This window comes from Balearica regulorum, chromosome 3 (assembly GCF_011004875.1).
Source record: "Balearica regulorum gibbericeps isolate bBalReg1 chromosome 3, bBalReg1.pri, whole genome shotgun sequence".
NCBI classification, from domain to species: domain Eukaryota; kingdom Metazoa; phylum Chordata; class Aves; order Gruiformes; family Gruidae; genus Balearica; species Balearica regulorum.
This window is the reverse complement of record NC_046186.1, coordinates 4228605-4242935: the sequence shown is the minus strand read 5'-3', so window position 1 is coordinate 4242935 and position 14331 is coordinate 4228605. Positions and strand designations below refer to the sequence as shown.

The window sequence follows — 14331 nt, the reverse complement described above, 5'->3', positions numbered from 1 at the left end:
CAGTAGTGGAATTTCTAGCACTGTGTGATGTTCTGCCTGGGCTCCATGTGTTGTTGTGGAAGAGTCAAGACCTCTTGCGGTTTCTGTCTATTATGGGATTGTAAAACTAAAAATTTGTAATTTTAAATGTCATAAATCAGATCTTCTAAGGACCTTCTCTGTATAGTTCGTTAACACCATCCAACACCGTTTAGTGTAGGAAATCCTGCAAGGAACAACAGGCTAGATGTTACGTTTTCATAATGTATTTGGGCTAAAAGTGAATAAAATAAAATAAATAAAATAAAATAAAATAAAATAAAATAAAATAAAATAAAATAAAATAAAATAAAATAATCCTGCTTATCTGCTGGTTAAGGAATAGTCAACAATTGTATTCTTTGTAAGATAATTCCTTTGTACGCTTGCGTTTCTCAGCAAAACTTACGACTTCTGTCATGATGACAGCTAAAAAAAGCCTGATGTTTTCCAGGCACAGATTTTCACTGCTTTGTCTCTATTCTGGTACCTTTTTTCCCTTCTTAATACAGAGTGCTAGACTTGCTTTCAACCATAAGGCTCCTATGCATTTTCTTTGCTTTTCTCTTAGCAGTGTGTGAGAGAGAGCAAGTCTACAGTCTATACCAAAGAGAAAAAAAAAAAAAAAAAGAAAGAAACACTCAGAGGCATTTTTCTATAATCTACCCAATGAGTTTTGAACTGCTTTTTGATGGTGGACATAATCTAGCTGCTGTAAATGCACTGAGAAGAGGCCTGAAGCATGACATTTTGGCTGAATGCATGGCCATGTTGCGTGTTGGATGCTTCCTCTAGATAAGTTTCCTCTGGGGGACAACAGTACCCTCTCAGCCCCCTTTGATGTGTGAGCGAGCCCTGCCAACTGTCTCACTGCACGACAGCGCCGGATTATCAGCTAGCACCAGGCAGAGGGTCTACTACTTCTCCAGGCATGCATTCCTCCAAACACCCATTTTCCAAAGACTTTTGAGTTACATTACTGTAGCAAAGACTTGAGTATAGGAAATCACGCCACGGAGGATTAGAAGTTGGATGGGACACCTGAAGATAAGTTTGTTCCCTACTAAGTGCAAAGAAATAGTCATGGGACATATAAATGTTGCAATTTTGGCAGGAAAATAAAATCCCTTCCTGAACAACATTTCAGAAATGTGTGTATCTCAACAGAGAACTGAAGGGAGTGTGCCGTATGGTGGAGAGACTGGGAGAAGAGTCAATGAAGAGAGACCAGTATAAGCTGTTCTCCATCTATTATCTTTTATGCATCCTCTCAGAGGGACAGGTGGGGAAAAAAAGGCAAAACTTACATCCATTGTTGTGAAATTATGCAGGACAAACAACTTCTAGAGAGAAAATCATAGAATCATAGAATCACAGAATGGTTTGGGTTGGAAGGGACCTCAAAGCCCATCTAGTTCCAACCCCCCCTGCCATGGGCAGGGACACCCTCCACTAGATCACGTTGCCCAAAGAATGGGGCATCCAACCTGGACTTGAACACTTCCAGGGAGAGGGCATCCACAGCTTCTCCGAGCAACCTGTTCCAGTACCTCACATAAACTAACATAAATTGTTGCACTATTTAAAAAAAAGAAAATAGGCCTAAATCTTTCCCTGGATGCTCACAGGTATCTTCCAGAAGCCAGAACATTAAGTCTCATATGGTGATGGTGGGTGGGTGCCTGGGTTTTTACTATTTCTATTTCTCTTTCCCAAAGAAAAGATTTCTGCATAGTAAGAAAAAAGGGATTTGGGCATCTGAGCACATTCCTGCAAAGGGAAGCTGAGTCCTGCCAGCCAGTCTGCCTCTTGGTACTGGAGGGTAAGGTCTTCAGTCTGTATCTGTCTAGCCCTGGACAGCTCAGAAAAGCTCAAATTAAGGAGCAGTTGGTGCTGTAAATTGTTGCCCTCTGGGGTTTGTGTGTCAAAACCCAGGTAGGATCATCGACCTCAACCCATGCAACAGACACCCATGTTTCAGTGAATGCTGAGCAACAACGATTTATTCAAAAGGAGGGAAAGCAATGCAGAATACATTTGGCTTTAACTCTACATCATGAAGCTTTTTGCATTAAAAAATGAAAGGTGCATGCAGCTTTGCAGCAGGATCAGGTGGTTTTAGCAGTAAGAGGATTCAAAGCAAATTCCAAAGTTTACAAGAAATTTTCATCACTCTTGAATGGGCAGTCCATTAAGTTTTATAGATTCCATGGCCTGTACAAAGGAAAAAAAAAAAAAAATATTCAGATTCTCTTTCTGCTTTTATTCTCTCCCTACTTATTCTCATTCCATGTGTATTTTCCTCTTGGGTATAAATACTTTCCAAAATACTCAATGATGTCATGTGCAGTCAAGCTGGGACAGCCCTGTGCACTCATACCTGTGAGTAAGAGTGTTTTGCTATTGCTTCAGAGAAAGCAGGGAATTAAATTGATATCACTTGATATTGGGGTGAATGCATTCATTCCCAAATGAAAATAGGTGGTTACCTTTCATATGATAATTTCTTTTTACTGTTGCACTTTTTGCACACATTTGATGGAACTCAGAGATCTGTGTTCACCCTGCAGCTTATCTGAATTCCCCTCTGTTCCCCATACAGCACAGCAGCCCAGTTCTGCATATACCAAACCCTGATATTTTCCTCTGGCATAGGAGCTGTAAAGGGGTCAAACAGAGCTGACACAGCACAAGGCTGACAGCTCCAACCATATTTTATCCTTCTTGCTGGGGCAGATCATGGTGGACATCTCAGGAGAAGGAGCACTGTGGAGCTCAACCTACTTCAACGCCTGACTGTCCCCATGGTGTAGTGAGTTTTTTTCCTTATATCTAATCTGAACATTCAATAGCACCTTGGGGTTAAGGACACAGGCAAAACAGATTTGTCTGCTCATACTGCAGATAAGATTGGTGAATGTCAAACTCACGCTTTGCAGCAGGAGCGGAACCCAAAGCAACTTCCAACTCTAATCAGATGGATGGGACATCTTCCAAAGTGACAGGACCCTTTTCTACAGAGAAACATGTCCCTCCGGGGTGAAGACAGACCTGCAATGATAACAAAACATTTCCTTCCCTCATTCTGCAGGGCAGGGCAATGCAGTCGTGATGCCAGCAGGCTTTCCCATTCCTTCATCCCATGCCTTCACCACCGACTTGCCTTAAGGACTGTTGCCCAGATTTGGCTGTGGTGAAAGGCCATGTAAGAGGTGCGATTGCAAAGCAGGTCTACACCTTGCAGAGGTGGGATCCCTACCTCACAGTGCATCTAAATGGATGGCCTTAAAGTCCAAGTGCAGAATGAGACAGACCTCCTGACTCATTGTCCTTTATAGAAAAACGTCATGGATCCAGAGGCTTTAATACTGGCTCCTATCCAAAAATAGTTTGCCAGGCTTCATTTTCATCTGCATATGCTCTGCTGAGTGTGCCGTTATCCAAAGATCACAGACACATCTCAGGTGTATAACACCAGAGCATTTAGCATGATCTTTTTAGGAAGACATCAGAAGTGAAAATTCACTTTTCTGCAGAGGTCATAACTTCTCCACCTTTGAAAGAGTTTTAATAGGGGAGCACTGAGCTATTCGACTAACTACTGCTCAGTTTCTAGCAATTTTAACCAGTAGTGGTTAAAATGTGCTGGAAAGTTGACTTCAGGTGCACAAAAATCCCCTTCTAGCATCTCTTTTCCATCTTACCTGGAGAAACCTGGAGTGCCAAGAAGAGGAGAGAAAAGAGCAGGTAAAGGATCTTCATGACTGCGGATTTGCTGTGTCACTGTAGGAAAAAGCACCAAGAAAGGTGTATGACAGACAGTCCCTGGGATTTACAGTCTTCTGAACTGTACAAATACTGCGTTAATCAAAATGACATTTATATTGCCTTTTTCTCCAAACTTTAATAAATAACCAGTAAGACCCATATGACATCATGACTGCTATGTGATCATTATGTTATTTTACTAGTTTAATTGCTTGGATTTCTTTCACATTTTGTAAATAGTCCTTAGCCAAAATGCAATCGTGACTTTATTTTTAGTTAAATGTTTGAGCTAATAAATAAACAACACTAAGCAAAATGAGGTGATTGTACAGTCAAACTTACAAATTTCAGGGGAAAAAAAGTTTATTTTGAAATGTTAGAATTTATTAAGAAAAAACAGCTAAAATCAACTGCTCAAAATCTTCAGTCTTATTCTACAGGCAGCAGTTCTAGGATGGAAACGTCCAACCAAATCAGTTCGCATTTGACAAATGAAATTTGAAAAACAAACATGTAATGCCTTCGTTGAAAGAGTTAATAATTGAACTAATATAAGCGAAATGGGATAAGATGTCCTAGAAGGGGGCTTATGGATAAAGAAGAGGTAGTTAATGTCTATCTTGGCATTAGAGAATCTTCTGATCTGTCACAAATTATGTTATCTTAAGCAAGGAAGGGAAATGATGTACTGAAAAGTCATATTTCTGTAAATGGAATGGTAGAGATTGGCTCAAAACAACTTTGAAATTAGTATTAGAAGTTTACACAAATTTCTATATATTTAAAAATATCAGGAGAAACAAGTAGGCAAAGTTAACAATTCTGACAATGAAATAAAGTTCTTAACAGAGAGACATAGACAAAAAATATATGCTGGTTTCTATCAAAGAGATCACCAATTTCTCTGGACCACAGACCTCTCTAAAGTAACCTGAGCCAGCCAGATTTTTTCCTAGAGTTAGTAAGCAGAGTATTTTTATCAAAGTATTCTAGGTATTAGCACGTATTTGAACTTCTTATTCAACTTGTGCTATTTCTGGAAAACTTACATTAACCTTTTGTAGTAAGCTACAAATTTAGGTTAATAATGCAGAGGTTTGGAGTTGGTTTTGGGTTTGGTTTGGGGTTTGTTTTTTTTTTGGGGGGGGGGGGGGTTGGTTTTTTTGAGGAAAAGACAACAGCAGACATTGAAAGAAAGACTGAAAAGAACTGAGAAGTTACCAGGTATCAGGTGAGCCCAGAAGCCAAAGACCTGCTCTTGGTCCCTTCCCTCCAGAAGGCTTTGGCTGTGGGGCTGAGAGCCTCTTTTATAACGTGTTTCCTCAGGGGTGTGACAAACGCTTTCTCTTCTCAGCAAGTACACATTCAGCCAATCAAAAAATTACCCATTTTTGGGGGGGACTTCTAATCCAACCAGAATTGAGTAGCTTTTCATTTCCCAGTGAAAAAGCAGGGAACCAATTGAACCAATTGAAGCTTTTCTTCTGGAAACTCACAGGTTATTCACGCAATACCTCTTGTGACACTCCAGTTTGTGTAAGATACGTTAAGCCACCATGGTATGTGTCAAACATCTTGGGACATACGCTGAACTGTTCCTGCTCAGGAGCGACATAATCCATTGCAATACAAAACATCTGTGTGCTTCTCTGCACTCCCAGCTAGTTCATTTTCTGTTCCATAAATATATAGTATAAGAACACGGAATGGACATATGAAACTAAAACAAATCTCCATTGGCTTAGTGGGCAGTGGCCACTAAGGATGCCTAAGTAAAGAGCATAAAATGTACAGAAATAAGGTGAGTGCATCGTGGTTATGTCCCTGTACACCTTTCCAGCTGATGGAAAATAGATCAGTTTAGGGAAATCCAGTGCCTCAGGCTGAAGAGCTCCTGACTCTGGCTGATCTTCTTGTACTTCTGGCCTCACAGCACCTTTGGCTGATAATTCCACAAACATATTATGCCTTTGCTGAGCATTGATTTTTTGCTTATCTGCTCTCAGTCTGCCAGTTGATCACTTCTGCTTATTCTGTCATGGGAAGAAGCAAATAAATACTCTATTTTCACTTCTCTACATCACTACTGATCCAGTGATCTTTTCTTACACTCCCCCTTGTCTGTCTATTTTCTCACCATGAAAAGAGGGATTCTGTCAACCACATCTGTCAGATAAGTCTTCAGATGGATCCATCTATTTCAGTGGATCACTCCCGTTGCACATTCATCTTATTTTTTTTCAATTCTATTACACCCTTTTGGGAACGGGATGGTTAGAATTGCATGCAATGCCCAAAATGCATCTTGGATTTTTATAGTGCCTAATCATATTTATTCTTTTGTTTTCAGCTTCTCCCCCCGCCCCCTCCCCGCCAAAGCCTTGCCTTTTTGTCCACAGGTGAACACATTTCTAGGGTGGTATCCACAGTGAAGTCTACAATTGCATTAGTGCAGTTTTGAAGTCACCTCCTGATTGTCCCCTGTGACGGCATGCTGGTTCAGTTTGCAGAGAGGTTTTCATGTGTGCAAACTAGATTCCTTAGGAGGAAAGTGAACCAGAAGTTTTGCTTTGAAGGTACTCCGAAGTACCCTGAAGCTATTCCAGTGCCTAGTGGGGCATGAACCAACGTGTGGGCTACACCACCTCAAGGTCCTGTAGAGTGTACATAACATTTCTTTCTTTTGGAAACCTGGAGAGTTCGGACTGTGGCATCGGCCATTTGAAGAGGAGCTGAAGCACTCATCTTTGTTCAGCTTGAAGAAGACATGGCTAAGGGTCATCTAATTGCTGGTCACAACTACCTAATGGTAGCTATACAGAAGATGGAGCCACACTCTTCTCAGAGGTGCACAGTGGAAGGATGAGAGGTAACAGACACAAATTACAATGAGAGAAATTCCAATTAGATATAAGGAAAAAACCCTCTCACAATGAGAGGCTGGAGTGGGGGCCCAGAGGCTTTATAGAATCTGGATCCTCATATAGATATTCAAACTCAACTGGAAAAAGCTCTAAGCAACCTGGTCTGTCTTTGAAACTGGTTCTGTCTGGAGGGATGGAAGGACCAGATGGTCTCCAAAGACCCGTTCCAACTTACATTGTTTTGTGGTTTATTCAATAGAAAAATCCAAGTCAAACTGAATTCATAAATCCATGTAATGAAGAACTGAGAAGCCTCAGCACAACCTCTAAGAACTAGTGATCCTTTCCTTTCTACTGATCTTCCATTGCATCAAGTCACTTGCTGACATACCCAAATAACCATGCAAAACCACCAATACTAAATACTTTTTCAGATCATATTTTACTTTACATCTCACTTCATTCAACAAACATTGTTCATGCAATATTTTAATATGACAACTGAAGTACATCATAATAGTTATGATATGTTTGGTATTTTGAATGACTGGTGTTTCTAATTGACCAAGATCTCTGCAAATGTCACCATGTCTTACACATCATTTAGTATCAAACCTAAACTGAAATATTTTAATTACTAGTGATGTGATTTTTTTCAATATTTTGATATTAATCTCTCAAGTATACAAAAGTATACAAATATGCATACATGCACAGACACACACAGATACATATGCATGTGAAAACATGCCTACAAATGATTTCCCTTAAATGCATACACTGATAATTGAAATAGCTTTTTATTTTCTACATATTTTTATAAGTGAACTGTTTTTGCAGTAGTAAAAAATGATAGTTGAATTTCTGGTGTGTCTATGAACTTCTGGCCATAAAGCAGAAAACAGAGGGAATACAATTACAAAAGTTGCAGTTACTTCACAACGTGCCAAGAATTTGCGGTTAGCTTGCCTACCAACAGTTATTGTTACTCAACCTGATTCCTCAAGGAAATAAAGATGCATCGTTAATTTTTACCATGTCCAAGTTCCTGTGTGCAAGTAATGTCAAGGATCTGGCCTTAACACTGAGCATTCTTGTCACCGATAAGTACAAATTCCACGTAGTTGCTCTCATCATTACCATCAAAATGTCTCTGCCTGGAGATGGGCAAGGGAGAAGCAGAGGAGGGATGGAGTACCTTTGGTTGTCCAAAGCTCATAGAGGTGAGGCCAGCCTTATAGAGATTTCAGTTTGTGGCTCTCAGGGTGGAAAAGCTTTCCATCCCTGTCTGCAGCTCCTGGTCTTATGAGCAGGAGACAGTCAGTCAGTTTCATACATCAGGAGGGACATATCAATGTTTTGCCTTCCACAATCCCAGCGTTTTTCTCCGGTGCCTTTTGCTGGCAGACCTGACTTACACCAGGATCACAGTAGCACCAACTACACATTCCTTCACCCAGGGTACCTGGGTAGGAAAGTGCATGGGATCCAGCCCAGCTAAGTTGGGCAGCACCTCACAATCATTTGACTCGTGACATTAGGTAAGTAATCCTCTCTACCCAAAGCACCGTCTACTTTCTCACTATTTTTGGTGCAGAGAGAAAGGGAGTCTTCATGGAGAGTTTCCTTCTGCTTAAGTAACATGATTCTTTTGTTTTTCTGTTTCATCAAACTTCAGAAGATGATCCAGTTATGCTTCTTTCTATCTCCATGGCAAGTCCTCACTCCAACTTCTTCAAGCCAGAGTTCACCAACAGTGTCACAATCTCCTACCCATTTCAGGTCCAGTTTACCCAGTCCTCTTTGGAGGAGAAGGACAAATATTATGATGGGGTCAGCGTTTTATGCAATATACAGTGTTTAGAGCCCTGGCACAAGAACTGATAGAAGAAGCTTGAAGTGCTGCTCTGCCTGATGCAGGTGGGATACACTATTAAGGGAAGTGTCTTCACAATGAGGCTGCAGAGTGCCGTGAGGAGAAATGGCTTTCACCCTTTTCAGATCAAGAGGTTTGGGTAATTGTGCCAAGATCACTTCCCAGAGAGAAAGGAGGATCTTACCTCCATGTTAGGAGTCTGTATCTAGCACAGCAGGTGGGGTAATTATGAGCAAAAGGGAGAATCTCAAACTCTGCTCCTTAACAGTTTTCTGGAGAAAAAAAGCAGCAAATATTGGGGAGGTCTTTCAATAGTGTCACCCCTATTTAAAAAGCTGCTACACAAAATACCTGTCTGCTGTTCTACCCCTCACCTCCAGAGGACAGTTTGTTCATGTCAATGAAGGCTCCATGCATCTGGAAGTCATTGGATGAAGGCACAGCTGGAACATCGGATGAACAAAAGGCTGAGCCCTAGCAGCATGCCAAAGAGCAGATGTTTTAGTGTGCTCCAAAGAGGAGCTAGGTTGAACAACAGTGATGGTTGGTGGCCTAGCAAACCACGACTGCTCCTCAGTTGTACGGTAACATCATCTCTTAGCCTCCTTCACATACGCTGAACCAAATTCTAGCCATAAGGGATAATTGTTGCACAGGAGATCAAGGTATTTTGATGCCACTGTGGAGCGTATAGTATAGAAATTCAGACTCCTCTAGATTAGCTGCAAAAGCTGTTAGCCACAGTTGCACTGCCAAAGTAGATCCACCAAAATGAGGATAACCAGTATTTAGAAGTTGTTCTATAGTCGTAAGTTAATTTGCAAGGCATGTACTACATTATAGTTAACAGATAAAGTTTTGATTCAAGTATTAATCACCTGAATCAATAACAAACTCATACACAGTCATAAACCTCAAACAGTACACAAGTATTTAATCAAGATCAAGACTTTAATGATTATGTAGTTATCTTGAATAGCCAGGGAGAAATGATGAGATTAACATCATCTGTATGAACAAATCTGCCCTCCATTTTATTTTTGACTTGACAGCTGATTGAAGGTGTCAGGGTACCAGTGCAGAGTCCAGCCTCTTGGTCTAAGGACCACACTGGGACTGGCAGGCATGTAATGTGTCTTCAAAGCTCCTTGGCACATGTAGCCTAAAGTTTCTACAAACCGAAGAATGTCTGTAAACTGAATCATATTTTTCTAGAGACAAATGGCAGGAGTGGTCTCACCAAACTTTAGAGGTCCTAAAGGTAAACATCAAAGTCCAAGCTATTTTCACTGCTCTTCATTTATAGTTAACGGAGAGAAGTTGTTCTCAAGATTTTTGACTGAAGTACAAACATTCACAACACGAGCGCTAGAATAAATGCAAAAGTAACAGTAAGGAAATACTGAAAACCCAGAAACGTTGCATTATGAGATGTTGTGCTCCAGCATCTCCCGCAAGCTGAAGAGCCATAAGCATTCATTCTGCAGAACAGTATAAATGGGAGCTGTGTCACTGACAATGCCAGCATTTCCCCTTCAGAGGGTTTTTTAACATATGTGGGCACCTCTTCAAACCCACCCATCAAAACCATCTCAGTTTGGTAATGTATTTGAGTGGGCACTGTTCTGTGCACATTCAGCAACTGCTTCTGAGAAGACAATGGCCAAATCTCTACATTGCGCATCCATAACTTTTGGAAATGTGTTTGCTAGTCTCTTTCTCTTTCGCTCTTTGTGTCTTTTTTCTAGCTTGTGTCACTGTCAAGGGTCTGATGTTATCCAAAATGTTCCTGGTTTTCTCTTGTGTGAGGTCCCCTCAGAAGTGAAATTTCTCAGATGCCTCCAGGCCCTCTGAAGGAAGCATCTATAGATATCTTGGCATTTTCTATACTGCCAGATCATGATGGCAGGGCAAAAGAGACAGAAAGCATGGATTCTGTCTCTGACATCTCAGTCAAAAATCCTGTAATACCTTCAAAAAGTATCCTGGAAACTACCAGAATGTGTTCCTGCTGGACACAAGTACCCATGAAATCATCATGGAGAGAATGTAAGTTTCATCCCTGACAAAGATACCATGGTCACTACAGGAGTATTCCAAGAATATGGACATTGGGAAGTGGGGGATGAAATGACCTCCCTTTTCCCTGGAGGTGAAGTGGGGTGCCAGTGGAGAAATGCCTAGCTGTAAAAGCCACCAGCCCAGCTGTGTGTTATTGCCCGTGGTGCGAGCAGTTCTATGAAATATCCCCTCCTTCCCTGGAAAAAACACCCAAGGTTCAACAATATGACTGCTATTATAACTGATTTTATTAAAGGGCCGGGGGGAGACATAATTTCCACAGTGTTGCATGGTTCATATTTATGTTTTTGCAGATGCTGATGTTTGCTTCACTGAGAATGAAGATTTTGAGAGCTTTTTGTTGCAGCAGGAACTGGTGCCACTGGGAGCTATAGCATCAAGGTGATTTGGAGGCCATTCGGTAGAAGCAGAAAGGATTTCCAAGGAGAATCCAAGGAGTCTTCAGAATCTCCACCCCCTGCATGGTGAAGAAGAGACAGTCTCAGGTTACTCACCAGTAGGTTTTCTGCAGTGGCATTCTCTTTATTTCATGGCACCAGAGCAGAGGTTGCCATGGGATGCGAATGCTCCCTGAGGACCCTCTATGCCAGCAGGTTTGGCATTGGAGAAGTGGGACAGGATGGTGTCAGGAGCTGGGCCTCTAAGAAAAAATTAGCCCTGGAAAAAAATTAGGAGGATATCAGTCATTGCCATGGTGATCTCTGCACTTCTACATACCTTCTGCAGCAAGAAAATCCATTATAACATGTTCCAATCCAGTAATATGGCCGCCGACATATGCCTGGGAAGCAGCGTCCGTTTTGGACTAAACAAGGATATTCCGGCCCAGGAATGAGGTGCTGACCTGCACAGTGGAAAGAGAACAGTCACTTACCATGAAAGTGAGCAAAAGTGGATACTCTCTCTCTCTCTTTCTCCTTTAATTCTTCTCTCTACCCCCCTCACACCTTACCTGCAGCCCCTTGGAGCATCATGAAGAGGACAACCAGGAGCTGGTAAAGGATCCTCATGGCCACAGCTGGGATGTGAATTCCTCACCTGTAATGAGCAGAGACCACAAGACCGAAAGACACTGAATGGAGGGTCTCCTCCTGACTGTGAGATGAGGAACTGCTTAAAACATGCCCTGAGTGACCAAAGCCAAAATCTTATAAAATGCAAGGGACTTGAATGAAGAACAGAGTGAAAACTGCATCCTCGGAGATATTCAAAATTTCACTGAATATACCTCTAAGCAACCTGACCTAATTAGCCCCAGCTAATTAGCAACCCCCTAATTAGCTCCCTTTGAGCACGGATTCAGGCTAGAAACTCCTGGAGTCCCTCCCAACCAAAGTTATTTTGAGATTCCATTGCAGGTTTGTTATTTTAATATTCATCTTATACTGAAACATGATATTCCATATCTGTTCAACACCAGACAGGTTACTGTGGAACCAACACAGACCCACGAATTATTAATCTTCAACCTAGTGTAGTTCACAAAGTGTTCAGAGACCAAGCCGGCCATCATCCTTAGGAAAGTCTGACAAAGACATTTGTGTCTCTTGAACACCAATTAAGGTGACAAATCACTAAAAATGGTGCTGGAATTCAGACACAATGTGCAGCCCAAGATGTAATTCTGAACTGCTGTGCTGGCTAGATGCCTGTTTCTATAGGAAGCTAGACATTTCTTAACCAACAAGCCCTCTGTCTCTGATGTCTCAAGTGAAGGTTTCTGGGTCTCTGTCCACATCCCTTGGAGGTCAGCAAACACAGTTTCCTCCTGCAAGCCCTGCAACCGACCCATGGTTCTACAGGACACATACAGACTGGACACACTCACTGGAGTAATGAGAAGGAAGGGGTTAATGAAAGCAGAATACTTGTTAGAATTGAGATTAATGAAAGGAAAATAAATACATAAAACAAAGAGGTGGGAGTGCCTGTCCAGAACCAGGCAGAGAGTTACCAGCAGAGGAGGTGGAGGATCAACTCTGCTGTCCGTCTCTCTTCTCCAGCGGGTGCCCCAGACCCAAACATGCCTCTTTATATAGAGGTTTGGGGATGTTGGCAGTGCAGTCACAGGCCAATGAAAAAAACCTTTTCTGGGCCATTTTTTTCCTGTACTTTGGTGTCTTCCAATGAGAATAGCAGGTCTGGTTTGAGACTGCTTTCACCGCAAAGCCCCTGATCTTTGTGCAACCCATCTCAGATGATCCAAGTTTGTGTAAGATACGTTAGGCCACAGGGTTACATAAAATACCTGGGAACATGCAATGTCTGCTCCTTTTGGTCCTGCTGGATGCTTATTCCACCTTTGGTATGCAGCATAACCATCTAATTTGCAGCCATAGCATGGTCATTGTTTCCCTTCATAGCATTTTGTCCTTTACATCTAACCTTCTGGTTGTCTTATGTCAGCAAAAGAATAGGCATTTCTTATTTTTCAGCTTACTAATTACAAAGTTAATAGTTTAGTGCATAATGAAATTATGAGTGTGTTGGTTTTGCGTGGCAAGGTTTTGGTAGCGGCGGGGGCTACAGGGGTGGTTTCTGTGAGAAGCTGCTAGAAGCTTCCCCTGTGTCTGACAGAGCCAATGCCAGCCGGCTCCAAGACGGACCCGCCGCTGAACAAGGCCAAGCCAATCAGCGCCTCTGTGATAACATATTTAAGAAAGAGAAAAAACAGTTAGAGAGCGCTTTTGCAGCCAGAGAGAGGAGTGAGAAGATGTAAGAAACTCTGCAGACACCAAGGTCAGTGCAGAAGGAGGGGCAGGAGGTGCTCCAGGCGCCGGAGCAGAGATCCCCCTGCAGCCCGTGGTGAAGACCATGGTGAAGCAGGCTGTCCCCCTGCAGCCCATGGAGGGAGGATGAGGGGGTGTAGAGATTCCACCTGCAGCCCGTGGAGGACCCCACGCCGGAGCAGGTGGAGGCACCTGAAGGAAGCTGTGACCCCGTGGGAAGCCCGTGCTGGAGCAAGCTCCTGGCAGGACCTGTGGATCCGTGGAGAGAGGAGCCCACGCCAGAGCAGGTTTGCTGGCAGGACTTGTGACCCCGTGGGGGACCCACGCTGGAGCAGTTTGCTCCTGAAGGTCTGCACCCCGTGGGAGAGACCCACGCTGGAGCAGTTGCTGAAGAACTGCAGCCCGTGGAGGAGACTCACGTTGGAGAAGGCCGTGAAGGACTGTCTCCCGTGAGAGGGACCCCACGCTGGAGCAGGGGAACGATGAGAGGAGTCCTCCCCCTGAGGATGAAGAAGTGGCAGAAACACCGCGTGATGAACTGACCGTAACCCCCACTCCCCGTCCCCCTGTGCCGCTGAGGGGGGCGGAGGTTGAAGCCAGGAGTGAAGTTGAGCCCGGGAAGATGGGAGGGGTGGGGGGAGGTGTTCTAAGATTTGTTTTTTTTTCTCATTCCTCTACTCTGCTTTGCCTAGTAATAAATCAGATGAATTCCCTCTTTAAGTTCAGTCTGTTTTGCTCGTTATGATAATTAGAGAATGATCTCTCCCTGTCCTTATCTCGACCCGTAAGTTTTTTTTTCTTTGTACCTTTTCTCCCCTGTCTAATGAAGGAGGGGAGTGATAGAGCGGCTCTGGTGGGCACCTGGCCCTCAGCCAGGGTCGACCCACTACAATGAGGTATGAAATTATAACATGAATACAATCTTTCACATGAAATTTTACAATAGATCACCTTTTCATTTCTACTACTTCCTCTCTGGATTACTCTTGTTTTT

At 42.7% G+C, this 14331-nt stretch overlaps 3 protein-coding genes across 4 annotated transcripts in view; 1 reads left to right on the top strand and 2 right to left on the bottom strand.

The window, feature by feature from the left end:
• CTSB (cathepsin B) overlaps nucleotides 1-14331 on the top strand; it is a 131641-nt gene that overhangs the window by 8199 nt on the left and 109111 nt on the right. The window lies entirely within an intron of this gene.
• Nucleotides 1994-5142, bottom strand: LOC104631045 (antimicrobial peptide THP2). 2 transcript variants are annotated; one of them, XM_075750032.1, is made up of 4 exons: nucleotides 5008-5125; nucleotides 3723-3801; nucleotides 2949-3069; nucleotides 1994-2232 (listed from the first exon to the last, which is right to left on the bottom strand). In XM_075750032.1, the coding sequence occupies exons 2-4, from the start codon at nucleotides 3778-3780 to the stop codon at nucleotides 2217-2219; spliced, it is 195 nt and encodes a 64-aa protein (XP_075606147.1). In that variant the 5' UTR covers nucleotides 3781-3801; nucleotides 5008-5125; the 3' UTR covers nucleotides 1994-2216. The 2 variants fall into 2 exon arrangements, with proteins under 2 accessions (XP_075606147.1, XP_075606148.1); XM_075750033.1 differs by lacking the exon at nucleotides 1994-2232 and having other exon boundaries at nucleotides 2945-3069; nucleotides 5008-5142.
• LOC142601091 (gallinacin-7-like) lies at nucleotides 7729-12638 on the bottom strand. Its single transcript, XM_075749154.1, has 4 exons — nucleotides 12563-12638; nucleotides 11561-11646; nucleotides 11326-11452; nucleotides 7729-7807 (listed from the first exon to the last, which is right to left on the bottom strand). The coding sequence occupies exons 2-4, from the start codon at nucleotides 11616-11618 to the stop codon at nucleotides 7729-7731; spliced, it is 264 nt and encodes an 87-aa protein (XP_075605269.1). The 5' UTR covers nucleotides 11619-11646; nucleotides 12563-12638.